The sequence below is a fragment of the Procambarus clarkii genome, chromosome 32 (assembly GCF_040958095.1).
Source record: "Procambarus clarkii isolate CNS0578487 chromosome 32, FALCON_Pclarkii_2.0, whole genome shotgun sequence".
Lineage (NCBI taxonomy): Eukaryota > Metazoa > Arthropoda > Malacostraca > Decapoda > Cambaridae > Procambarus > Procambarus clarkii.
Window position 1 is genome coordinate 29819701 of NC_091181.1, and position 27755 is coordinate 29847455.

The 27755-nt window shown below is 46.4% G+C and overlaps 1 protein-coding gene across 5 annotated transcripts in view; it reads right to left on the minus strand.

Moving 5' to 3' along the window:
• LOC123759330 (muscle M-line assembly protein unc-89) overlaps positions 1 to 27755 on the minus strand; it is a 519867-nt gene that overhangs the window by 160309 nt on the left and 331803 nt on the right. For all 5 annotated transcript variants that reach the window (XM_069335077.1, XM_069335078.1, XM_069335079.1 and 2 more), the window contains exon 3: positions 17475 to 17603. In XM_069335077.1, the coding sequence (XP_069191178.1) occupies positions 17475 to 17603 (129 nt within the window). The remainder of the gene's footprint in view (positions 1 to 17474; positions 17604 to 27755) is intronic.

Here is a 27755-nt window from a genome sequence, read left to right on the forward strand (position 1 = left end):
ATAAACCAACAAGCACACACACACATTACCAGCTGTCCTACATGGCCAAGGTATATATCTTTTCCAGCAGCTCGACAGTCCTACCTTGGAGAGGCGGGAAAAAGGAGTGGTCCTGAATCACCCCCCCCCCCACCCCATCAACCCTTCCCCGCCCAGACACCAGCACTCCTCCGAGTCCCCCACCACGAACCTGCCCCCCACCACCACCACCGGCCGCCTGTACCTCCCCCACTACAAACATTCTTATCCTTTGAGCAAGACTGGTGCTCGGGCTTGGTGTTCCCAGGCCCTCTCACACGCGGCTTGCTGCTCACAACCCCCGACTTTTGCTCCAGAGTTATAATAGGCCCGTGATAGATGTCTCAACAGTGCCTTTAAGACGTTCCTCTGACCATCCAAGCACCAGGGTGGAGGAGGAGTGCAGGGCCGACCTTGAGGGAGACGCGACAGTGTTTTGAATAAGAATGGACGTTCGGGTAAATACTGCCGTTGGTAGAGCCCGTATTGGGGGATGAGGGGTTGTTCCCTACAACCTGGCTGCCTCTACCACACCCTTCAGCTGCTCCTCCTCCACCGTTGCCACACTACCCCGTGCTGTTATACCACCCCGTGCTGCTGGGAAGAGTGTGGTGTAGCCAGTATGGGTGGGTGTGGAGGGCGGAACACCAGTACACCGGGTCCCGAGGACTGACTGACCACCACTACTGGCGGTATTCCATAATAAAATTCCCCACCACCACCACCCTCTCCATCACTGCCAACACCCGCCGTCAACTCCCTTACACTGTCAAGGCCCGCCGTCAACTCCCTTACACTGTCAAGGCCCGCCGTCAGCTCCCTTACACTGTCAAGGCCCGCCGTCAGCTCCCTTACACTGTCAAGGCCCGTCGTCAGCTCCCTTACACTGTCAAGGCCCGTCGTCAGCTCCCTTACACTGTCAAGGCCCGCCGTCAGCTCCCTTACACTGTCAAGGCCCGCCGTCAGCTCCCCTACACTGTCAAGGCCCGCCGTCAGCTCCCCTACACTGCCAACGCCCGCCGTCAGCTCCCCTACACTGCCAACACCCGCCGTCAGCTCCCCTACACTGCCAACACCCGCCGTCAGCTCCCCTACACTGCCAACACCCGCCGTCAGCTCCCCTACACTGCCAACACCCGCCGTCAGCTCCCCTACACTGCCAACACCCGCCGTCAGCTCCCCTACACTGCCAACACCCGCCGTCAGCTCCCCTACACTGCCAACACCCGCCGTCAGCTCCCCTACACTGCCAACACCCGCCGTCAGCTCCCCTACACTGCCAACACCCGCCGTCAGCTCCCCTACACTGCCAACACCCGCCGTCAGCTCCCCTACACTGCCAACACCCGCCGTCAGCTCCCCTACACTGCCAACACCCGCCGTCAACTTCCCTACACTGTCAAGGCCCGCACACTACAAGCTACGTGTCCCCGACGCCCCCAACACCGACTGCCAAGTGCATTAACAAGAGAGAGAGAGAGAGGCGGCTACCAGTTGCCGCCTCCCTCAACGTGTCCGTGGCGGCGGCTGGCGGCCTCCATCGCTGCACCTCGTCCCTGGCAGCGATGTTTTGAACACTTCTCCAGCCCCGGAGGCCAGCCACACCCTCGACAACGTCACCACAACATCAACCACGTCCTGGGCTTACCTTTCAGCGAGAAATATTCCAGGGTTTAAGTGTAAAAAATCCAGAGAAAGGGGAGAAAACGCCTGGGTCGGCCCGCACCTCACCAACTCAAACCTCAATGACAGGGGCGAGGGCGCGCCATGTTAGGGCGCGTCCATTCTTACACACACGGGGGAGGACGCTCCCACTCGGCCATTTGGCCGCTCTTCACTTCACTCAAATCTCATTCAGTTCTTAAAATACTTTTATAATTATTATCATTTTCTTTTTCCCCCCCGCCACGGTCCACAGCACAACGAGAGCGAGAGAAGCATTTGCACAATAACATACAACCTCCCAGATGGTTGTATGTTATGGGTAGAGGTTGTAGTAGTGACAGCATTGAACCCCCGCCAACAACCCCCCCCCACCACCACCTTGTACCATGTGCGTATAGTAAGCGCCAGAGACGGAGAATGAGGCCCATAAGGAGGATAAATGAGATGGATGGAAGGTGAAGGTGCGGCTAGATACTCCTCCCCCTCCCCCATCCCCCATCCTCCGTGTGGATACATCACCCCCTCCCACGTCCCCTCCCATCCCCCCCCCCCGCCCCCTGGTGAAAGACTGGCGAGCTATGGAACAGGACACGTGGTGGTGGGGGAGGGATGGGATGGGTGCTAGAGGCACCTCAGCTTACCTATTGATTGTTCTCCTACACTCACACAACTGTCTTTGCGTATTTCCCGCCTTGTCACCAGGTGACCGCCGCTGACGCCTCTTATGCGTAATAGTATTAAGTTTTAGTCTTTAATGTTTTTCCTGCCCGAAACGCTTTGCGTAATAGTGGCTTTAGGCATTGTATGTACTAACTCTATCTATAAATCTATCAATTTTTGTAAAACCTCTTGTATGTATGTACCTTACCTGAATAAACATTTATTTATTTATTGACGCTCATGTGACCATACTCATGAACGCACACGGGTGGGACGCGAACAAGGCGACACAGGTGGAAACTGAGTACCCAAATGAGCCACAGGAACGTTAGAAAAAATCTTTTTCAGTGTCAGAGTAGTTAACAGGTGGAATGCATTAGGCAGTGATGTGGTGGAGGCTGACTCCATACTCAGTTTCAAGTGTAGATATGATAGAGCCCAGTAGGCTCAGGAACCTGTACACCTGTTGATTGACAGTTGAGAGGCGGGACCAAAGAGCCAGAGTTCAACTAACGTTAGAACTGCATTTTGAAACTTGTTTCAATGAATCCTTTAGAACCACATATGCCAGACCAATCCTGTAATATGCGGCACTTAGCTCCTCTACACCTGCCTCCCTCATGAATATCACAGTAGTCTACGTTCTCGGCTTACAACCAAGTGACCCCTGGTTCAATCCCCAAGCTGGACGGAAACGGTTGGGCATATTTCCTTTCACCTGACGCCTCTGTTCACCAAGTAGTAAACAGGCAAGTGTTGTTGGCTGTATCCTCAGGCAGGTCAGCAGTTTGCCCAAGGAGACCCAACTAAGCCCAACAGGCTCCTGTTCTTGACAACAAGAACTACGCAAGCAGTGCAACATGTGACTACCGGATGTTGTATCAACGTAGCAATATCGACGCCTTGCAGCGTCTTAAATATACAAAATATACAACACTTGTATATGTATAATGGTTGCAACTATTGAAACATCTATTAATTAACTGGCAATTAATTGCAGGTATTGTGTCAATTTAATTAAAGTAGTAATAATGATTTACAGGTGTAGAGGAGAGCAGTAGGTGGTGCAGGTGTGGTGTGGTGCAGGTGTGGTGTAGGTGTGGTGAAGGTGTGGTGCAGGTGTGGTGCCAGCCTCGTCAACTTAACTCATTAGTCCCACTAAGATGACCTCTCAACTAAAGCCACAATTACTAGCTCTGTTATTTTATTACTGCCCACGCATTTATTACACTCAATAATTACAACTATTGAATTATTGTTATTAATAATGTTGGTAGTTGTAGTAACGGGAGTGTTGGTACCACTGACGCCTCTGTCAGACGGACGGAGGAAATATTGTTTTTGTATATATTATGAAATCCGATGTCAGGCTTGCTTTATTGACTTTATAACTTGCTTATTTTTATTTTTATTTTATTTTATTGTTTGCATTATATTTTCTTTCTCTCTTTCGGGTTATACTGTTATATCTTTGTCAATTATTGATGGTTGGTCTCTCTCTCTCTCTCTCACTCCTTCCCTCCCTTCTCCCATTTCTACTCTCTGCCTATTCTCTATCCTACCCGTTCCCCCTCACCGTTCTCCCCTTATCTTCCCTACTTTCTACCCTCAACCTTTTCTCTCACTTCTCTTCCCTTTTACATTCCCTTTGCCTATTGGTGATCTCTCTATACTTGCTGATCTCTCCATAATCTCTTCTCTCTTACTCTCTCCATCACCTATCCCGTTCTCTCTCCCTCTCTCCTCACCTTCCCTCTCCCCTCACCTTCCCTCTCCCCTCACCTTCCCTCTCCCCTCACCTTCCTTCTCTCCTCACCTTCCCTCTCTCCTCACCTTCCCTCTCCCCTCACCTTCCCTCGCTCCTCACTTTCCCAAACCACACACACACACACCGAGCCTGAAGGTCGCAAGTTGTTCCATAATATCACAAACTATAAATATTTGGATTGAGACAGAGAGCCAATCAGGGGTCGTTTATGGGAGTTTGGACTTGATCATCGGTTGGTTGGTCGACTGGTAGGGGCTGGTCGACTGGTAGGGGGGTTGGTAGATTAATTGGGCTGCTCGAATGGTTGGGATCTGGTCTACAAGTCGAGTCTGGTCTACAGGCTGGTGGCGTCTGGTCGACTTGCATGCGCCGGTCGACTTATTCGAAGATCAACTGACGAGGGCTGATTGATTGGTTAGACAGTAAATTGATAGGTGACTATTTCGGCTGGGGGGAAGGTTGGTCGTTTGGTAACAAGAAGTCCACTGGTTCGAGACCGGCGGGCGGGAGGGTGCCCGGACTGCTCTGTCGACCTGGCCTGGTCGAGCAGGTTGGCCAGGTTGGCCTCGTCGACCTTGATGGTCGATTTGCTGTGAGCCGAAAGTTTGGGACTGTTCGACGGTGTGGAACTAACCGACTTTGTTAGAATGTTCGTCCTTGTTAGAATGGCCGGCCTTGCTAGAATGGCCGGCCTTGTTAGAATGACCGGCCTTGCTAGAATGGCCGGCCTTGTTAGAATGACCGGCCTTGCTAGAATGGCCGGCCTTGTTAGAATGACCGCCCTTGTTAGAATGACCGTCCTTGTTAGAATGGCCGGCCTTGCTAGAATGGCCGGCCTTGTTAGAATGGCCGGCCTTGTTAGAATGGCCGGCCTTGTTAGAATGGCCGGCCTTGTTAGAATGACCGGCCTTGCTAGAATGGCCGGCCTTGTTAGAATGACCGGCCTTGTTAGAATGACCGCCCTTGCTAGAATGGCCGTCCTTGCTAGAATGACCGACGAGGCATGGCCCTCAGAGTTCACGACATAGAAGAACACCTATATAACCCATCGACATAGATTGGGTATAACAATATAAACAGGCCTAGTACTGTTCCTTACAGAACTCCGCTTGTTACCCTACACCATTCCTCCCTCTCCTCCCTCAATACGAATCTCTCTCTCCAGTCAATTCGGTACTCTCTCATCTAGTTCAGTGTACACCCGATTATTCCTAAGTAGTTCTTTTTTTCAGTTTCAATAGTACCATCTTAGGCAGAACTGTGTCAAAGGCTTTAAGGAAGCATAGAAAGATGCAGTTTACCTATCATTTTTCTAGTTATAATTATTATCAAGTTGTAAAGCTTCCATTACTAAAACCCGTCTTTTAGTGCTATTTTTCAATCTCGTACTATACACGTTCCATTGGTATTACTTTCTTTATCATTTAATACTTTGTATATCTGTTAGTCTGTTAGTTTTCTGTTTTCCTGTCTGCCTTTAAGTCTACTTTACTTTAAGTCCTGTCTACCTGTCTGTCTACGAGTCTGTTTATAGCTCTACCAGCCAGTGCCTCCCACAAGAGGTGTCAGCTTATGCCAAACTGCAGGTTATTAGTGGTCAACGAGGTTATTGAAAGGTCAACGTCAAGGTCACACAAGCTGTGTGACGACATTCAAAGGCCAAGGAACCCAGTCAACCAAGACAGAGGACGGGGGGGAGGGGGAGGGGGAGGGGGAGGGCGAGGACTCCTGTTGTTTCAACTCGTGATGAGAGTAACGGTATGTGTAGGAGAGAGAGAGAGAGAGAGAGAGAGAGAGAGAGAGAGAGAGAGAGAGAGACAGACAGACAGACAGAGATAGACAGACAGAGATAGACAGACAGAGACAAGAGAAAACGTTACATATATTCGCCGACAGTGATTAGACAGCCACAAGAGAGGGGGGGGGGTGTACAGGGAAACACAGTGCCAGCCGATCGATGGCAACCAGCAACAAACCAGACAGGAACAGACAGAGGTCATAGACGGTGACAAGTGTCCGGTCATGGAGGAAACAGTGAGGCGGGGGGGGGAGGGTGTAGGAGGGGGGGGGGAGAGCAACGATGCGGAGACAGGACGACAGGTAATGTCATAAACAGAACGACAGGTGCTTGCTCTTGTCGTCCCCTCGATACCCACACAAACGGTCACCACATCAACTAGGGCATAACAGCTTAATGACTCTTGCATTATGCTACCATGAGGGAGGGGAAGGTCATAGGCAATTTTATGTTAATGTATTCACACATGTCCGCTGCCGTGGACTCAATATGGGCTAGTTAACCTGCCCGAGTCAATTGAATATAATGTTGACTCAGGCAGGTGTAAAAAGAGTCCTGTTAGGCTCCAGGAGTCTTCAGGAGGAGTCATAGGCTCCAGGAGTCTTCAGGAGGAGTCATATTGAGTCGCACTGCAGTGTGTAGGAGACTTTCCGGTGTACGAAGACTGCTGAATTGTCTGCTTCGATGCACAAGACGCAGTGTTGTTAAAGAGGATTTTCCCCCAGTACTGCAACCCCTCTTCCTCTCCGCATTACCTAGTGACAAGGAACAAGAAGGAAGCCCGACGTAGAGGCCGTGTCATCCGTCGGTCGTCCGTCTGGTGGGTGTCAGGACGGACGTCTGCTGTGTCTGGTGGGTGTCAGGACGGACGTCTGCTGTGTCTGGTGGGTGTCAGGACGGACGTCTGCTGTGTCTGGTGGGTGTCAGGACGGACGTCTGCTCTGTCTGGTGGGTGTCAGGACGGACGTCTGCTGTGTCTGGTGGGTGTCAGGACGGACGTCTGCTGTGTCTGGTGGGTGCCAGCACAGACGTCTGCTCTGCGCTTGCGTGGGGAGTGTTGATGTCTGACACGCGAGGAAGCACAGAGAAGCTCAACATCAACACTTAAGTATTAAAAGTGCGAAGAGGGGAAAGCTCTGGCTTACATGTCCTTTAAGGATATACGTCATACTATCACGGGTTTCGTGACACCATCAGCCACTGGGCCCACTCTCCTGGGCGTCCCATACATGGAGCCTTACGTCAGCGATGTCGATCTCACTGATCTCGACACAGACAATATTCTTAGTTGTGTTAACATGTGCTGGGTTTCAGTACCTCCTTCCATGCTACCCTAGTAATCATCAAGGTATATCATCAAGGTGTATCATCAAGGTGTATAAATCATGGAGGTATATTTCATATGATGTTTACTGCTGGTATATACGTTGTTACTCATTAATGATACAGTATTGACATAGCTATAATGTTTTTATTTCAGAGTGTAAAAAGTGTAGCTAATGTGATATAGTTCCGCTTCGGCCTGGTCTTCCTGGGAGGGACAGGTTGACCGTACATTGACCACGTCACCTGTTGGCTCAGTTCAGGTCCAGAGCGCCCAGAGGAACTTTGAAACGAGCCATAAGGGGAATACTTAATGATATTTAGTGTGTGTTTGGTTCTGAGAGAGAGAGACCGAGAGAGAGAGAGAGACTGAGAGAGAGAGACTGAGAGAGAGAGACTGAGAGAGAGAGACTGAGAGAGAGAGACTGAGAGAGACCGAGAGAGAGAGACCGAGAGAGAGAGAGAGAGAGAGAGAGAGAGAGAGAGAGAGAGAGAGAGAGAGAGAGAGAGAGAGAGAGAGAGAGAGAGAGAGAGAGAGAGAGAGAGGGAGAGAGAGAGAGAGCCCTGCAAACACACAACATAACTGTCCCTATTATCCGCTTCTTACAACTTGTACAAAAGTTGTTACATCTTGATATAACGATTTAATGACGAATTAGAATGTTGTTACAACTAACTATATTGGTTGTTACAACTTGTTAGGTGTTAAACCTTGTTGGAACGTTGTAGCAACGTCGTAGTTTGATCGTGTGTTTGGCAGGTAGGGCTGTAAGGCTGGTAAAAACAGTGCTATACAAGCCTGAGGTGGGTAGTGTCAGCCACACAAGCTGGATCAAGAGGTAGGTCAGAAGCCTTTACATGAAGTGAACGTGTTTCAGCTTATCCAAATAGTCTTATTTTTGCAATATGGGACAGTCAAGAAATCAGGTCATAGAGCCAATAGGAAGGCAGCCACGGCGCCTGACTTTCCAGTAATAATAGCACAGGTAAATATGGCACAGGTAATCTTGGCACACGTAAATATGGCACAGGTAATCTTGGCACACGTAAATATGGCACAGGTAATCTTGGCACACGTAAATATGGCACAGGTAAATATGGTGAAAGCAAAATTGGCACAGGAAAAAATACTATAACTGCAGAGTTAATAACAATAGTGGCGGTGTTGCGCAAGGAACCACCAACACGGTTAACGATGACAGAAGGCAATAATGAGTCAGCTGTTTCAGCCTAGATTACCATGACCTATATAAGATACAATGTTAGGTCAGGTCAAGGTGTCAGCTCAGGTCAGAGGTCAACAAATCTGGTCAATTCCAAGCGTTCAGACTTGTTTCAGTGACGCGCCAACGTCCAGGAAACTGACAGTTGTTACACGAGAGGACTGGCTAATGACCTCAAAGGAGTACTATGTATTTTATTACTGCAGACGAGGAGTCACAATAACGTGGCAGGAATATGTTGACCAGACCACACACTAGAAAGTGAAGGGACGACGACGTTTCGGTCCGTCCTGGACCATTTCTCAAGTCGATTGTGATGAGGAAAGGAGTCGAGGCAATAAATAAGCAAGGTAAATAGACAGTACCTGGAAGGTGGGAGGCGGTCGGCCGAGCGGACAGCACACTGGACTTGTGATCCTGTGGTCCCGGGTTCGATCCCGGGCGCCGGCGAGAAACAATGGGCAGAGTTTCTTTCACCCTATGCCCCTGTTACCTAGCAGTAAAATAGGTACCTGGGTGTTAGTCAGCTGTCACGGGCTGCTTCCTGGGGGTGGAGGCCTGGTCGAGGACCGGGCCGCGGGGACACACACACAAAAAAAAAAGCCCCGAAATCATCTCAAGATAACCTCAAGATAGGAAGGTACAGGAGGTAGAAGTAGAAACTGTTGTGCCGCCTACAGATGAAAAAAGCCTCCTCGTGGTCTGGGACAACCAGACTGTGTGTGTGTACCCAGGCATGGTATCTCCGCTACTATGAGACAACGGTTTACATGTATACTGTGACGGGTCGGTGGAGGAAGCTGGCAGGACACTGTGTTGGGTCCTGGTAAAGCAATAAACGGAGTTTGCAAACTGTGGACAGGAAATTTAAACTTCGACTTAGTAATTACATTTCCATCCACAGAAGCTGAAGTGCAGGCCATTATGGCTGGTTTGGAAGACGTGAACAAAAAAAGATTCTGTACTTGCTGACGGCCGAGGAGCACTTGAGTCATTAAACAGAAGAATTCCAATCTTCGTGACCATAGTTGAGGCTTGCAAGAAGACATTGAGATCAAGTCAAAAGGCCACAAAGTGGTGTTCATGGGGATTCGATCTCGTGTTAGAACAGTGCTCAACAAAGTGACTGACGCAACCATGAAGCACTGCACGTGAGTCAAACCATGAAGCTCTACACGTGAGTCAAACCATGAAGCACTGCACGTGAGTCAAACCATGAAGCTCTACACGTGAGTCAAACCATGAAGCTCTACACGTGAGTCAAACCATGAAGCTCTACACGTGAGTCAAACCATGAAGCACTGCACGTGAGACCAACAATGGCGTGGTTGGAGTGCCTCTGTACACACATGGTGCTCAGGCTTGCGTACAAACATCACTGGGAGCAAAGAAACAGGTGTTAATAACAATGAAACTAAGTGTAAATAAGTGTACTGAGTGTATTGTCCCACACCCTCACACACATCATGTTCTTGAGTGTCCGTTGAGTTGTATACACTGAAGAAAAAAACATGAAGGACTGTTCCTGAACAAATAGCCAGCGTGTGACACAAGGAAAAACTTAATACATTCTGGAAAGATATATATAAGAATTTTGCACTAAGAATGTCAACTTTTTGTGAACCTGTGTGTGTGTGTTTCCAGCCTATGTATTGCCTCATTTGTTGTACCCGCCATAAAAGTATTTATGTATGTGTGTGTGTTTGTTTGATTTAATGGGGTGAGAATAGCTTGAGCTACCTCATTGTCATTATATCTTAATAAACGTATTTCAATTACAGTTCAACCGTCAATTATTTCCCGTATCGTTAAATACCGGTACTGGTTGTATCATGGGTGGTATCATGCCTGTCTGTCTGTCCCGTCACCTGCCTCCGCTGCTCCACTAAGCACGAGGGAGACAACAAGAGACAGCAGCAGCCACTATGTGAAAGTCTGAAGTGAGTCACACCGCGACTGGTTTCTCTCCAAGGAGCGTCTGGATCTAGCAGGTGAGGGGGTCAGGTGAGGGAGGGGGTCAGGTGAGGGAGGGGAAGGAGGGGGTGAGGGAAGGACACACACGGTTATGGAAGGGGGGGGGGGTGAGACGTACACGGGATGTATAAGGTAAAACTACCTCATACCTCATCGGTGATGACAACACAAACACGGGTGTTCAGTGTTGCTTCACATTTTTCACCAGTGTTGAGACGAATGAGTTCTCATGATATGTACCGGGTGAGCTGTAGCTCTTGGCTCCCGCCTGTAAGTTATTACTAGTTTAGTGTACAAGTGTGATTACAAGGATAGAAGGTTAAGGGGTTACAAGATGTACATTAGTTAATACAATGAGTGCTTAAAAGTTAAGGATCTCTTGCAGCTTCTCCGCTTCCGGATAGGAACCGAGGATGCAGCAGGCGTTTCCCCTCTGGATCGCCACACTGAGGCGCTGAAACAAGAAACTGGCAGCCCTTGGGTCTCTGGTGACGTCAATGAGCTTGGAGCCCAATTCCTTGAGAAATCCCAAAGCGCTCTTACCCCAGGGGGCCATGCGTCTCAAACACTATGGGAACAAAGGTGTATTGACCTTCCAGTCGCTGGTACTTGATTGATTTTGCCGTTTCCCTGTGGTTGGCTGCATATTATATATAAATATACACACAGATATGAAAACAATTTTGAGGCAATGGAGTGACTCGAATGGGCCACGATGGCACAAAAGCCGACAAACCCGGAAATCTACGGAATTCACTGGGAGGCGGGGTTTAAGAGCTAATGCTCGATCCTGCATGTACAAATAGGCGAGTACACACACACGTACTCGCGCGGGTGTATGTGTGTGTGTGTGTGTGTGGGGGGGGGGGGTTCATGTGCTTATGTGTTTGAGTACTTTCCTATCAAGGACTGTGGAGATTTGAGGTCCAGTTCTTCATTCCCTGCCTGCCAGCCTTATCATACCTCCTGCGTTACTATTCTGACATTCCAATTCCTTGTTAAATCTGGCCTGAAAGTTGTGGATGGAGGTGGCTTCCACAACTACTACTCTCAGTGCGTTCCACTTACTGACCACCCGTACAGGCTACGAGTATTTCCTTATATTTCCTCGACTCATTTGCGTTTCCAGCTTCCACTTGCTTCCGAATGTGTGTTTGCGTGTATTTGGGCGTGTGGGCGGATTGACCGTTGGGCGTCTACGGGCGAGCGAACCCAGTTTCGAACCTGCGTGCGTGCGTGTGAGTGCGTGCAGCCCCTCACGAGGAGGAGTTACACCTATTATTAACATCTTTATTGACAAAATTAATTACAATTTTGCCTAATCTGAGGATTTTGATAGGTCTTATTAAATTGAGGATACACCTCACCGGTGACCAAGGAGGCAGCAGACGGCTCCTCACGTAACACCGACCACAAGGACCCCTGACACCCACCGTCTCACAAGGGACGCGGAGCTCCAGCCAAAGTGAAGACAGGATTCTAATTATGTTTAGGCTCGGTGGAAGAGAAATGTCTTCGGAGTTTACTTGTGAGACTTATCGTGGTGAGCATGACGCACTCGCGTGCACACGCACACATTTACAGGTAGCCATTTTTTTAGAGCTGATTTAAACCATTGCTACTTGCACTTCAATGTGAGCAAGTGTAAAGTAATGAGATTGGGCAGAGTGAGGAGTCCTCCTCATGGATTATTCACTATAAGACGATGATAAGTCCTCATGAACCTCTGTATTCATCCAATGAACTCATCATCAGTAATACCTTATTTGACTCTCAAGTAAGTATACGAAGCCTTCCAACAAAACATCTAAATTACTAAGACCGCTTAAAATGTCTCAATCTGTATTCCCTTGAGCTCACGTGAGAGAGATATACAATAATTTATTCCTGGAAAATATTAGAGGGACGGATTCCAAATCTACACACGGAAATAACATCGCGTGAGACCAGGAGGCATGGCAGGATGTGCAGAATCGGTGGCAAGAGGCACACTAAGAGACAAGTTTATCAACATGAAGATCCCAAGACTGTTCAACATGCTCCCGCTACATATCAGAGGCATAACTGGCTCACCCTCACGGTGTTCAAAAGATAACTTGATGAACACCTCCGAAGGATAACTGATTAACCGAAGGGAAGGGAACTATCAGGGTGGAAAGCGCCAAGTCATTATGATTATATTCCACATGGAAGGGGTCAGGATAAGGATTTGGGATGGGACGGAGGGGACGGGACGACTGTGTCAGCAGCAGTCTAACAGCCTGGTTGACCAGACCACCAGCCCATTGATCAGAGACCGGGCCAAAAGGACATTGATTCCCGGAAGAAATAAAGGGAAGACCTAAAGGCGCGCGCGCACACACACACGCGCATCGCAACACTCACCACTTATCATAAGGAATGCCACCAGTGCGACAGAGTAAGAATGGCAAACAACAACAATAACCACAATAACAAAGACAGCAAGAACAAGAGCCATAACAAGGAGAACAAGAACACCATAAACAAGGAGGGAGACACTGACGTAAACCACAAGAGAGCAACACTTTACATACCATACAGCACAGTTCACGGCTCACGACATCTGGCAACTGTGCTTGATCAACACGCTGCGATAATACTCAAGAGAGAGAGAGAGAAAGAGAGAGAGAGAGAGAGAGAGGGGGGGGGGGGGGCGAGCGGTGGGAAAGTTGAGTACGAGTGTGGCAGAGATATGAAGAGCTGTGAGATAGAGAATGAGATATTGAGAGACAAAGTCGCTATACTCTCACCCGCATCCACCAATTGAGGGTTTCTCACACACACACACACACACACACGCACACACACACACACACACACACACACACACACACACACACACACACACACACACACACACACACACGCACACACACACGCACACACACACACACACACACACACACACACACACACACACACACACACACACACACACACACAACATTCCGGAGAATGCTTCACAATAATATCACACACATCACAATAATATTATCAGCGACGTATGCGAGGCTGGCCAACATCAGAAGTGCCTTTAGAAACTTGCGTAAGGAATCATTTAGAACCATGTATACCACATATGTAAGACCAATTCTAGAGTATGCAGTTCCACCATGAAGTCTGGACCTTGTCATGCACAAAACGAAGCTGGAGAAGCTTCAATGATATGCCACTAAACTATAATTCCAGAGCTAATAGGTATGAGTAAAGCGAGAAAGACTGGGTGAATTGCATCTTACGTCGCTGGAAGACAGAAGAGTTCAGGGAGACATGATCACCACATACACAATTATCAGGGACCACGTACAAAGGGACATAGATGTTAACCAAGTACCCAAATGAGCCACAGAGACATTAAAAATACTTTTTTTTTCAGTGTCAGAGTAGTTAATAAATGGCATTAGGCAATGATGTGGTGGAGGCTGACTCCATACACAGTTTCAAATGTAGATATGATAGATCCTAATAGGCTCAAAAATATGTACACAAACTAATTGGAAGTTGAGAGGGGGTACCAAAGAGCTGAAGCTCATTCCTGCAAGCACAATTAGGTGAGTACACACATAGTCTAGCAAGGAGACAGAAAGCAGAAGGGGGAGGAGTAGCCCTGCTGAGCTTATATCGAGCAAGACCTCGATGTAAGCCTAACATATATTGTATATATATATACACTGGCTGCCTGTCCCCCGGCACAATGAATTATATAATTCAAATATAATTCACATAATATACGTATGAGATATATACCCCAAAGGTGTAAATCATGTACATGCTTTCGTTCGTTAATTATATTAATTTAATTTTGATATCATCATTCTAACACACTAAATAAGTAATATTAAATAATTTGTATGCATCTCATGAACGTAATGACGTAAATACAAGTGTAGAGTAAAAGCAAATTACCTTAGTTTGTCCTCACATTCATTAGAGAAAACGGGTACGTGTCTACAGTAGAAGAAAACGAATATCTTTAGAAGGTAACTATAATTTAGTTCGCGTGCAAGGCACTTTGAGCGGAGAAAGTTTAAGTTAAATTCTCAAAGCCTACACATGGTTCCTGGAAAGCATATATGAACATAATTAAAGCACTCTACGTGGCTTTAAAGACACTGGATTATTATTCTTGACTATTGGCGTGATTTTGTGCAATTCTTGACTATTGGCGTGATTTTTTGTGGGAGGTTCCTTGGACCCAAGGAATCTCCCATCTGATATTGACAAGTTGCTGAGGGTAGCCCTTACAGGGTGTTGCAGAAGATGTTGCAAAAGGTGTTGCAAAGGGTGTTCAACAGGTATCCAGCAAGGAATATCTTGCAAACATTATTAGTTTTAAGGTATTTATTGCATACCAGTAAGGTTATTGCAAAGTAATACCGGTACCGGTTATTGCAAGGTAACGTTAAGAACCAGATGAATTATCAGCACAAGCCCCCCCCCCTCCCCCCCCGGTATCATGCGCCCTATAATTCCATAATATTTTAAATTTATTGGACGGCGTTTAATTAATGACGTGATTTACGCCTGAGACTAATTAATACTTTTAATTAATGATGCCATATTGCAAGTACACAATTATGAAAATGTTGTATCTATATCCATACTAAGAGGGGGTACCCGGCGGTGCCCGGGTACTGTGTCTCTTCCCCCCCCCCTCCCATTCCTCACTCTTCCCCTCTTTTTTTCCCTTCTCGCATCCCTCGTCTTCCCTCCTTCCTGCCCCTGCCCTCCCCTCTTTCCCCTCTCTCCCTCTTCCCTTCAACCTCGAACAGACATTGTCATTTATATATATAGAAGGGGGTACCCGGCTGCACCCGGGTCTCTTCCCTCTCTTTCCAACCCCCTTTCCCCACTCTTGACCCCATCTCTCCCTCGACCTACCCATCCCCATCCTCCTGGTTCACCCTTCGTCCACCCTGATCTTCCTCTCTCACGCCCTCGCTCAGAATTTTTATTAGAAAGCACCAAAACTACTGTATAGGTTTCTTAGAAAGCATATTATTACGAGCGCTAAAAACTCTATGGGACTCACACCAAATATTTCACACCTGACTCCATGAAAATTAGATGGGGCTCTCTGTAAATGGTAATATTTTTTAAAGCATTTAACGTAGGCCTACCCTGACCAGCCAGTGTCCGTCCCGTACCTCAGACCATTTTCCACTTGGAGTGAACGGTAGAGCGACGGTCTCGCTTCATGCAGGTCGGCGTTCAATCCCCGATTGTCCAAGTGGTTGGGCACCATTCCTTCCCTCCGTCTCATCCCAAATCCTTATCCTGACCCTTTCCAAGTGCTAAATAGTTGCAATGGCTTGGTGCTTTCCCCCGATAATTCCGTCCCTTCCCTTTCCTCGGTAAAGTTGGGTGAGGCTACGCTCCCCCCCCCCCTCAGCGTCTGGCCTCCAACCTTGGACACAGACTGTCAGACATAGAATCTGTATTACAAGAGAGAATGTCTCTAAGGGAGAATACATGTTTGCCCAATGTTGGAGGCCAGATGTTTGGGGCCTCCGCCCAATTTTGCAGAGAGAATGGTCTGAAGGGCGGGACGGATACTGGCTGCTCAGGGTAGGCCTATGTTAAATGATTTAAGAAATGTTACCATTTACAGAGAACCCTCATCCAATTTTTCATGGTGTTGAGAGTGAACTATTTGGTGTGATTCCCATAGAGATTTTAGTGACCCTAATAATATATTTTCTGAGAGATCCATAAAGCTGTTTTTATGGGTTTATATATTTCTTAATATTTATTTATTAAATCATTATTTATTAATAATAAATTTTCCAACCCGTTCTCACACTTTCTTACAGTCATTATTGACTTATTAAATAAGTGCATATGTGACATACTATTTTTTGTGAATATTTTAGTTTACCTTGAAAAGCTTCATAGAAAACACCGACCTTACCTAACCTTCTTAGTATGTTAAGATAAGCATCTTATTGCTTCGTAATTACAATTATTACTTAACCTATTATAGGTTAGGTTAAGTAATAATTGTAATTACGAAGCAATAAGATGCTTATCTTAACATACTAAGAAGGTTAGGTAAGGTCGGTGTTTTCTATGAAGCTTTTCAAGGTAAACTAAAATATTCACAATAAATTAGTATGTCACATATGCACGTATTTAATAAGTCAATATTGACTATACGAAAGTGCGAGAACGGGTTGAAATTTTCTTGGGGAAGAGGGAGAGAGGGAAGGGGGGATGGGGGTAAGGGTGGAAGGGAAGGAAGGGGGGTATAGAAGGGAAGGGGGCCAAGATAACTGGAAGGACGAAGAGGGGGGGGGGACCAAGGCCAACTAAATAGATAATTTTGTAGGCCTACCAAGTATGTCATTTGGTTTTCAAAACTAAATGGTCTCCCAGTTCGTAGTGTGAGACCCTTGACCGTGACTTCAGCCTTCTTCATTACTCTCTTAAATGACGCCTCTACGCCAATGTCGCTCTCAGGGTTTAGACACACATTTTCTAATATACCAAATACACACACACACACACATATATATATATATATATATATATATATATATATATATATATATATATATATGTGACCCGGATATATATATATATATATATATATATATATATATGACCCGGAGCCGGTCGGCCGAGCGGACAGCACGCTGGACTTGTGATCCTGTGGTCCTGGGTTCGATCCCAGGCGCCGGCGAGAAACAATGGGCAGAGTTTCTTTCACCCTATGCCCCTGTTACCTAGCAGTAAATAGGTACCTGGGTGTTAGTCAGCTGTCACGGGCTGCTTCCTGGGGGTGGAGGCCTGGTCGAGGACCGGGCCGCGGGGACACTAAAGCCCCGAAATCATCAAGATAACCTCAAGATATATATATATATATATATATATATATATATATATATATATATATATATATATATATATATATATACAAAGATACATACATACATACACATTTTCAGCCCGTGCTTGAAACCCAAACACAGGCTGGAGGTACAAGTCTCACAACACAAGACAACGAGATGGTTTAATAACTCACCCAAACTTCTGGGAGACAGGATCTCTGAAGGGGGGGTCGTCCTCCTCAGGTATTCTCTCCTCCTCGGCCACCGGGGAGTCGTAGATCAGAGTCTCCACCATCGACCCCTTGCTCGACCCAAACGACACTCTGTCGACACACACACCAAACACCTCATTACCACAAGTCTTGCTTCAAGCGTTTACAGAGAGAAGAAAGTCAGTATGGTTATATGGACCTCGTTTATCACAAATTATATATGAAATAGATTTAAAAAAATACACAAGTCAGTGATAGTTGACGGCATATTTAGATGGCATTAAGATTGCTTACGTTACATTGTTGTGACGTAACTCAAATAACATTTGCATCATATATTTTATTTACACACACACACACACACACACACACACACACACACACACACACACACACACACACACACACACACACACACACACACACACACACACACACACACACACACATACACTTTTTTATACACATATAATTATACAAAATACACTTATCATTGTATGCGGTTAAAACACAGTTTGTCAACTGACAAAGCAGTAATAACACTAATTAGTAAAACTTTAATGATATAATTAATAATGATAATTATTACCAATATTTCTGCCTCGTCAGTAAAGCTCACATGGGCTGTATGTTATACTAGATACTAGCACAGATATACTAGATACTAGCACAGATATACTAGATACTAGCACAGATATACTAGATACTAGTACAGAGATACTAGATACAGCGCGCGTGAGCGTTATACGTGAGATTGTTATGCTCCATGAGTGGAGTATAAGAAGGGAGAAATAAAGATTGTTAAATAAAAGCAACATACAACACGAAACAATGGATGCGAATAGCACACAAGTTTAAATTCAGGAAAGACCTGAGATAAATACTGGTTTGGAAGGAGACATGTTGAGATATGGAACACATTACCAGGTAACATAATAGACGTAGGATCACTGGATTGTTTCAAGCGTAGGTTAGACATATATATACGAATGAGTTTAGCCGGATATATGTATAGGAGCTGTCTCGCATGGGCCAAGAGGCCTTCTGCAGGTTCTTTTGTTTTGAGTGTCTATGTTCTCTGTGAGGATGTACTCAGGGAGCTCTGAGTCCAGCCTGTTAACCTTCTGCCGCCTGGGATATAACAGGTTGTCCCCAGTCCACTTGCATCATGCCACAGGTACAACTGAACCCGCGTACGGAGTCGACCTTCACTACTTCACATCCCTCGAGATGTTGCATTCTTCTTCACTAATCTGACGCTTCTATGGCTGATTCGAGTACTAAGTTATCACCAGTGTTTCCCACAACTGTAATACTGGGCTTGGTTACAGGTACACCTGGCTAGTTACTGAGCCACAATCCCCACCAGCATATTCACACAGTAAACTGAGACGACAGAACCACGCAAACATTCGTAGCTCTTTTCTCCTATCTTTGTTGATAATGCTGCATGCATACTAAGTATTATGTACTCACCCAGTTGTGCTTGCGGGGGTTGAGCTCTGACTCTTTGGTCCCGCCTCTCAATCGTCAATCAACTGGTGTATAGATTCCTGAGCCTATTGGGCTCTATCATATCTACACTTGAAACTGTGTATGGAGTCAGCCTCCACCACATCACTTCCTAATGCATTTCATTTGTCAACCACTCTGACACTAAAAAAGTTCTTTCTAATATCTCTGTGGCTCATTTGGGCACTCAGTTTCCACCTGTGTCCCCTAGTGCGTGTGCCCCTTGTGTTAAACAGCCTGTCTTTATCAACCCTGTAGATTCCCTTGAGAATCTTGAATGTGGTGATCATGTCCCCCTAACTCTTCTGTCTTCCAACGAAGTGAGGTTTAATTCCCGTAGTCTCTCCTCGTAGCTCATACCTCTCAGCTCGGGTACTAGTCTGGTGGCAAACATTTGAACCTTTTCCAGTTTAGTCTTATGCTTGACTAGATATGGACTCCATGCTGGAGCCGCATACTCTAGAATTGGTCTGACATATGTGGTATATAATGTTCTGAAAGATTCCTTACACAAGTTTCTAAAGGCCGTTCTTATGTTAGCCAACCTGGCATATGCTGCTGATGTTATCCTCTTGATATGAGCTTCAGGGGACAGGTCTGGCGTGATATCAACCCCCAGGTCTTTCTCTCTCTCGGACTCTTTCTTGTGTGTGTGTGTGTGTGTGTGTGTGTGTGAGAGAGAGAGAGAGAGAGAGAGAGAGAGAGAGAGAGAGAGAGAGAGAGAGAGAGAGAGAGAGAGAGAGAGAGAGAGAGAGAGAGAGAGAGAGAGAGAGAGAGAGACCCGCACGAGATTCAGAAACAAGTAGTGTATTGTGAGGACTAATAATAAACAGAAGCTCCCCTATGACTCTGTAATATCCCCATTAGTCAAACTATTATGTATTAGCGATAAGACCTACCATTAATGTATGATGACTTACTGTAATTATATAGCTCTTGAAATAGCACTTTCTCTGTAACTAGTTGACATTGTAACTATAAGGTGTGAAGGATAGATGAAATTGTTTATGTAATAATCTAAGATGAGGTCTGATAAAGACCTTTTGTGCCCTCTATAATGTTTTTTGCGCTACCGCTCACAGGATGAGTATGGGGTGCACAATAAACTAGCCGCCTCCGGCGGCAACAATCAAACAATAGAAGCTGTATTAAATATGTTCCTTTATTTAATAAATGAGCAGCCACTGAATCATGTTCTTCTTCAATACTAATTTTAAATACATTTTTTAACTTGTTTTATACATAAAGGGATATACAGATAAAGAGAAAAATATAATGATATATAAACACAAATAGATAAATAGATAGACATATATGAACACCTTGCAGAGCTGGTGGTCCTGTCTCTTTAAACAATTCCTCAAGCAGCTTTCCTCTTTAATTTATGTAATGTTTGTCCTCTCATTGTGCTCCTCTGCGCACTCTCCTGCCTCCAGTCTCCTCCTCATCTTGTCTTCCCCCTTCCTTATCTCTTGTGTTAACTCACTCTCCTCCCTCATTTTATCCTTGCCATCCTCAGATTGCGTTCTTGCCTGCCTACCTGTCTGTCTGTCTGTCTGCCTGCCTGCCTGTCTGCCTGCCTGGCTGCCTGCCTGCCTGCCTACCTGCCTGCCTGTCTGTCTGTCTGTCTGTCTGTCTGTCTGTCTGCCTGCCTGCCTGCCTGTCTGCCTGCCTGCCTGCCTGCCTGCCTGCCTGCCTGCCTGCCTGTCTGTCTGCCTGCCTGCCTGGCTGCCTGGCTGCCTGCCTGCCTGCCTGGCTGCCTGGCTGCCTGCCTGGCTGCCTGCCTGCCTGCCTGCCTGCCTGCCTGCCTGCCTGCCTGCCTGCCTGCCTGCCTGCCTGTCTGTCTGCCTGCCTGCCTGTCTGCCTGCCTGTCTGCCTGCCTGCCTGTCTGCCTGCCTGCCTGCCTGCCTGCCTGCCTGCCTGCTTGACTGCCACCACAACATATTGCCTCCTCCCTCCTCCTAGCCTTGAATGTCCCTCTCCCCCCACACCATCTGTCCCCCCAATAACCCCTCCCTCACCCCCTCGCAACTCCTACCTTTTCACCGTAACGCTGCAGTAACGCCCACAATAACAATTACAATAACAATAAGAGATAACGTTCTTGCAGCTTCCAACGGAGACTCTCAAGGCCTCAGACTCACTCAAGAGCGATGAACTCTAGATGGCATCGCTACTTAACAGTCATAAACTCCTTACAGAAGTGTACCTGACTTAACTGTCCATCACTACATGTTACTGCCTCTGAGGGCGCCCTCTGGTGGTGGGCGCTGCGACTCTACTTAGCTGGCTCAGGGAAATGTATCACAGATTCCGATTTGACATTTTAACAACAGATTTGAGGAACGGCAATGATTTTAGCACTGCCTGGGCGACCTGACGGGCTGCACCCTTTCAACCCATCACCCACTTAAAAGGGCAACCCCTCAACCCACCACCCCCTTAAAAGGGCAACCCTTCAATCCATCACCCCCTTACCAGGGCAACCCTTCAACCCACCACCCCCTCACCAGGGTAATCCTTCAACCCACCACCCAGTTACCAGGGCAACCCCCTCAACCCACCACCCTCGTAAATGATATTCAGTTTCTTCTCTTTTAAGCAACTGTCTGCCTCAGGTTCAAGCCTTCAGAGCTGAAAGAAGTGGAAATTGACAAAGAGAACTGCGGATGTTTTTACTCTAAAATTGCTGGTTTCCTTTTTTCTCCTCATCAACAAACTGGTAAATGATCTGTGTGTGTCTCTCTCCCTGATACATCTAGTGACTCACAACACCCACTCTAACCAAGCAATATAAAGTTTAAAGACTGAGTCACTAAATTGGTATAACAAACCCTTAACAGGCGAGAACTGTCATAGCGTCCACAAAACAAGTGAACCACGTCAGCCAGTATGAATAAATAAGAACCAATTAAACCCCAAAGCAAACAACAGTAACGAGCCTTAAGAAGTGAACAATATCAACGCTTAGAAACAAGAGACACACGCCAAGGTGACCTTCAACAAGCAAACTTGTACAACAATCTTTAACCAGGAAACTGCCACTAACAACCATCTCAAAGCCTGTGCGAACCACCGAATCATTAGTCCCTAACAACCCTTCAATCACAATTGATGAACTAGGTCATTAGACGCCGTAACTAGAGCTATTAACGTGGCAGGAATTTGGTTTAAAGATGGGGAAAAACAAAAAAAAGTTAATTCCTTGTATCCGGGAGTTAGGTAGACGATTGCTGGGGGGGGGGGGAGGAACCTGGTTGTTTGCTGCCTTCTGGTGGCAAACAACGGAGTATTCGTTAGTTAGTCAACGAACAACAAATGCAATGAATGTTGGCCAGACCACACACTAGAAGGTGAAGGGACGACGACGTTTCGGTCTGTCCTGGACCATTTTCAAGTCGACTTGAGAATGGTCTAGGACGGACCGAAACGTCGTCGTCCCTTCACCTTCTAGTGAGTGGTCTGGTCAACATACTTTAGCCACGTTATTGTGACTCATCGCCTGCAAATGCAATGAATGTATTTATACGTATTGGGTGTTGTAGTAATGATAAATTAGTGGACAAAGATAGACAACTGTTGTTGCACAAACGCCAACGGGGAGCAGCAAGGAAGTATATTTGAGATTATTGTGCTGAGCCCGGATGTGGGTGTAGCGGGGCGCTGTGGGTGGGTGATGTGATGAGTGGGTGGGAGGAGGAGAGGTGAGGGAGGGGGTAACAGGATGAGGGATGAGGGAAGGGGGGGTGGGGGGGGGTCAGGGGGAGTTACCAGCCACCGCGGGTGTGTAGGATCTGGTATTGTTCACGCTGCTGGTGAGTGCATGTAACCTTGTGTGTGTGTGGGGGGGGGGCTCTTGACTATGCACGGGACGATGTTGGTGTTAATTTCCAGGACACACATGGCCAGGCATAGACAGTGCTGACCTGCAGGTGTGCATTGTCTTCTGTCCACCGTGGACGGGGGTTATGCGTATGTCAGCCCAACTACCTCCGCTCCCTCCTCTCCTGTCAACATATAGAAGACGGGAGGCGAGGGCAGGCACTGGCATCGGGTGCCAGACGTCCCTCAAGCAACGCTGCTTGAAGGACGGCGCCAGGGTGCCAGGAACTAAATTCTATTGTTTCCTTTTCCCGTTTAACTACATCATGGTTTACACTGGTCGTTTCTCGTTCCTTAGATGTGTAAAGACTGCAGAAATTGTTGAGCACGTTACCTTTCACCTGGTGCTTCTGTTTGCCTAGCAGTAAAATAGGTATCCTGGAGTTAGGTAACTGTTGTGGGCTTGCATGCTAGGGGAAGGTTAGTAGTGGACATATGGGACCCTGGGTGAGTCTAAGTGCAGGCTTCCTGTCCCCGACACCGGGAATATATTAGTGTTTCAAGATGTAACAACATGTTGTAGGGTGTGTGTTGTGTGTTCAGTAATGTGTTGTAGGGTGTGTGTTGTGTGATCAGTAATGTGTGGCTACCCAACATTGTAGATCTGTACACACACACACACACACACACACACACACACACACACACACACACACACACACACACACACACACACACACACACACACACACACATACACACAATTATAGACCTGTATCATTGACAAGTGTAATAGTGAAAGTATTGGAAAAACTAATCAAAACTAAATGGGTAGAACACCTAGAGAGAAATGATATAATATCAGACAGACAGTATGGTTCTCGATCTGGAAGATCCTGTGTATCGAATTTACTCAGTTTCTATGATCGAGCCACAGAGATATTACAGGAAAGAGATGGTTGGGTTGACTGCATCTATCTGGACCTAAAAAAGGCTTTCGACAGAGTTCCACATAAGAGGTTGTTCTGGAAACTGGAAAATATTGGAGGGGTGACAGGTAAGCTTCTATCATGGATGAAAAATTTTCTGACTGATAGAAAAATGAGGGCAGTAATCAGAGGCAATGTATCAGAATGGAGAAATGTCACAAGTGGAGTACCACAGGGTTCAGTTCTTGCACCAGTGATGTTTATTGTGTACATAAATGATCTACCAGTTGGTATACAGAATTATATGAACATGTTTGCTGATGATGCTAAGATAATAGGAAGGATAAGAAATTTAGATGACTGTCATGCCCTTCAAAAAGACCTGGACAAAATAAGTATATGGAGCACCACTTGGCAAATGGAATTTAATGTTAATAAATGTCATGTTATGGAATGTGGAATAGGAGAACATAGACCCCACACAACCTATATATTATGTGAGAAATCTTTAAAGAATTCTGATAAAGAAAGAGATCTAGGAGTGGTTCTAGATAGAAAACTATCACCTGAGGACCACATAAAGAATATTGTGCAAGGAGCCTATGCTATGCTTTCTAACTTCAGAATTGCATTTAAATACATGGATGGCGATATACTAAAGAAATTGTTCATGACTTTTGTTAGGCCAAAGCTAGAATATGCAGCTGTTGTGTGGTGCCCATATCTTAAGAAGCACATCAACAAACTGGAAAAGGTGCAAAGACATGCTACTAAGTGGCTCCCAGAACTGAAGGGCAAGAGCTACGAGGAGAGGTTAGAAGCATTAAATATGCCAAAACTAGAAGACAGAAGAAAAAGAGGTGATATGATCACTACATACAAAATAGTAACAGGAATTGACAAAATCGACAGGGAAGACTTCCTGAGACCTGGAACTTCAAGAACAAGAGGTCATAGACTTAAACTAGCTAAACACAGATGCCGAAGAAATATAAGAAAATTCACCTTCGCAAATAGAGTGGTAGATGGTTGGAACAAGTTAAGTGAGAAGGTGGTGGAGGCCAAGACCGTCAGTAGTTTCAAAGCGTTATATGACAAAGAGTGCTGGGAAGACGGGACACCACGAGCGTAGCTCTCATCCTGTAACTACACTTAGGTAATTACACACACACACACACACACACACACACAGGCTGCTTCCTGGGGTGTGTGTGTGGTGCGGAAAAAAAGTAGTTAGTAAAAACAGTTGATAGACAGTTGAGAGGCGGGCCGAAAGAGCAAAGCTCAACCCCCGCAAACACAACTAGGTGAACACACACACACACACACACACACACACACACACACACACACACACACACACACACACACACACACACACACACACATTATATGACAAAGAGTGCTGGGAAGACGGGACACCACGAGCGTAGCTCTCATCCTGTAACTACACTTAGGTAATTACACTTAGGTAATCACACACATAAAGCCAGCTACAATAGTCAGCACTAAGCCATCTCCAGCAAAAGGAATGACGGTACTTCAGATGAACAAAGAAAGCGTCACAACTTGAAGGAGTGTGAAGTAACTCGCCAAACTCCCCCATGAAGGCCAAGTACCACCGAGACCCCTTCACTGCTCCAGGGGGCACACCATCTCACTCCCCTATATAACCCCATTAGTTGCTCAAATATAAATTATATCTTTTTAGCCGCATATTCTATTCAATATTTGAAGGGAAATTCCAAGGCTTTAACTTTTAACTTGTTCTTTTCCCAGAAATGAGTTTTTTTCTACTGTTAGATTTATAGATCAGTTAAGCATAGTATCTAAGCTAATATATATATATTGATAGACAATTGGTTTCCACCTCTTGAATATATTGAATGGTACTTTGAGAGTAGATCCTATAATTACATGATTATGCCTCCATGTATTGACATTATTATAATCTTATTCTATATATCATTCTCGGAAGCTCGTAACCTTAAATGTACATAACCAGGTAGTTTACTAATGTATCTTCCTCTTGATGACCGAACAACCACCAGAAAGTGAAGAAAATGACATTGTTTCCCCCTGCAGGCGGGCTAGGGGGGGGGAGGGGGGGGGGGCAGGCTCAACAACAGGAAGATGCCCCGGAATAGTCTCCTCCTGTTTGGTTTTTTCTGCAGATATTTAAATGAAAAATATTCTGGATGACGATTAGTTTGGCTGACCAATATCAACGGGAACATGTTTCAGCTTAGAGAGGGGAGAGGAAGAATAGGTGAGAGGGGGGAGAGAGGGGAAGTAAGAGGGAGTGGAGAGAGAGAGAGAGAGAGAGAGAGAGAGAGAGAGAGAGAGAGAGAGAGAGAGAGAGAGAGAGAGAGAGGGGGGGGGGGAAGGGAGAGGGAGAGAGAGGGGAAGGGAGAGAGAGGGGTGATCTCCATATATACCTACGTTAATGAGGTTAACGAATGAAAATTATGAGGAGCAAGAGGGTATACAAGTAATGAGTCTGTAGTGAGGTATTCGAGTTGTTACTTCCCTCACTTCTGACAGATCTCTTACTATGACTCTTTGGCTTCATCCTGAAGGGTATTCCTTCACCCTCTTTACTAATATTACCAACACACACCAGCCTGTGAACAAATCTACAAGGGCCGTGACGAGGATTCGAACCTGCGTCCGAGAGCATCTCAGACGCTGCCTTAATCGACTGAGCTACAATCGAGCTGAGCTAAGGCAGCGTCTGGGATGCTCTCGGACGCAGGTTCGAATCCTCGTCACGGCCCTCGTGGATTTGTTCATTTGATGCATCACGCAATTGTGATTTCTGTGTGTAACACCAACTTGTTTCTAGAGTTATGCATGGGGAGTTGCTTGTGAGGTACAGAGTCAAAAGCTTTCTGGCACTCTATGAAAATGCAGTCTGCCGAACTCTCTCTATCCTGTTTGACTGTTGTGATCTTGTCATTGAACTCTTAGTAAGTTAGTAATTGTCAATCAACTGGTGTACGGATTCCTGAGCCTACTGGGCTATCATATCTGTGTGTGTGTATCCTTGTATTCAGCTATTTGTGCCTGCAGGATCAAACTATTGGTTCATATTTATATCTTTAAGAGAGAATGTTGATCTGTTTGTCCGTCCAAGGATGGAGGCCAGACGACTGGGGATGGTCTCAATCAACTTTGCCGAGTGAAGAGTGAGGGGTTGGTGACCAACATAGACGGATCGGGGACGGCCGCTTTGCTCTCATTACAAGGTGGGCGGTACCCATGGCGACCCTCATCAAATCAGTGATGAAAGGTGGAGTGATAGAGTTGTTTCTAAAGCAGACTCTCTCACAGAGAGTCTGCTATGTACTACAAACACATATTCCCAGTATGCAGCCCACAACAACTGCATAACTTCCAGGTACCCATTTATCGCCAGGGGGAAACAGAGGCATGAGATGAAAGCACAGGCTGGGCGAAAACCTCTCTCGGTAGTGACTGATAGGTCAGCACTGCCAGACGACTCGGTGACCCCGACAATGTCACATGCAGCCACCACATGATTGTGTTCTCTCTCTCATAGTACACACCAAGGTCACCTACGTCAGTATTGGTAGGTCGATCGATCCCCTCACAACCCCCCCCCCTTCCTCTCTTCACCCTCCCTCACCAGCTGCCACCCCCCCCCCCCTCCCTGCACCTCCTCACAGACGTGTCGTCACCAGGCAGAATAGACACAACTGCCAGCCAATTGCAGCGTTTCTCCGGCATTACGACGGTTGCATCACCGTGACGTACAACATGTATGCTTTCACCTGCAGTGTTGTTGTTGCTGTGGCCTTGACCTCGGGGGAGGGGGGCGCTCACCCCTCATTCTTGTTCTCTTCCATCCCCTTAACCGTTCTCCTCTCTCCTTATATTCTCTCTTTTCCCCCAACTGTCATCAATTCATATCCTTCGCTTCCATTTTCCCCTCTCGTGTCTGCCCATTTTCCGCTCTTTTCATCCCTCTTTTACTCCA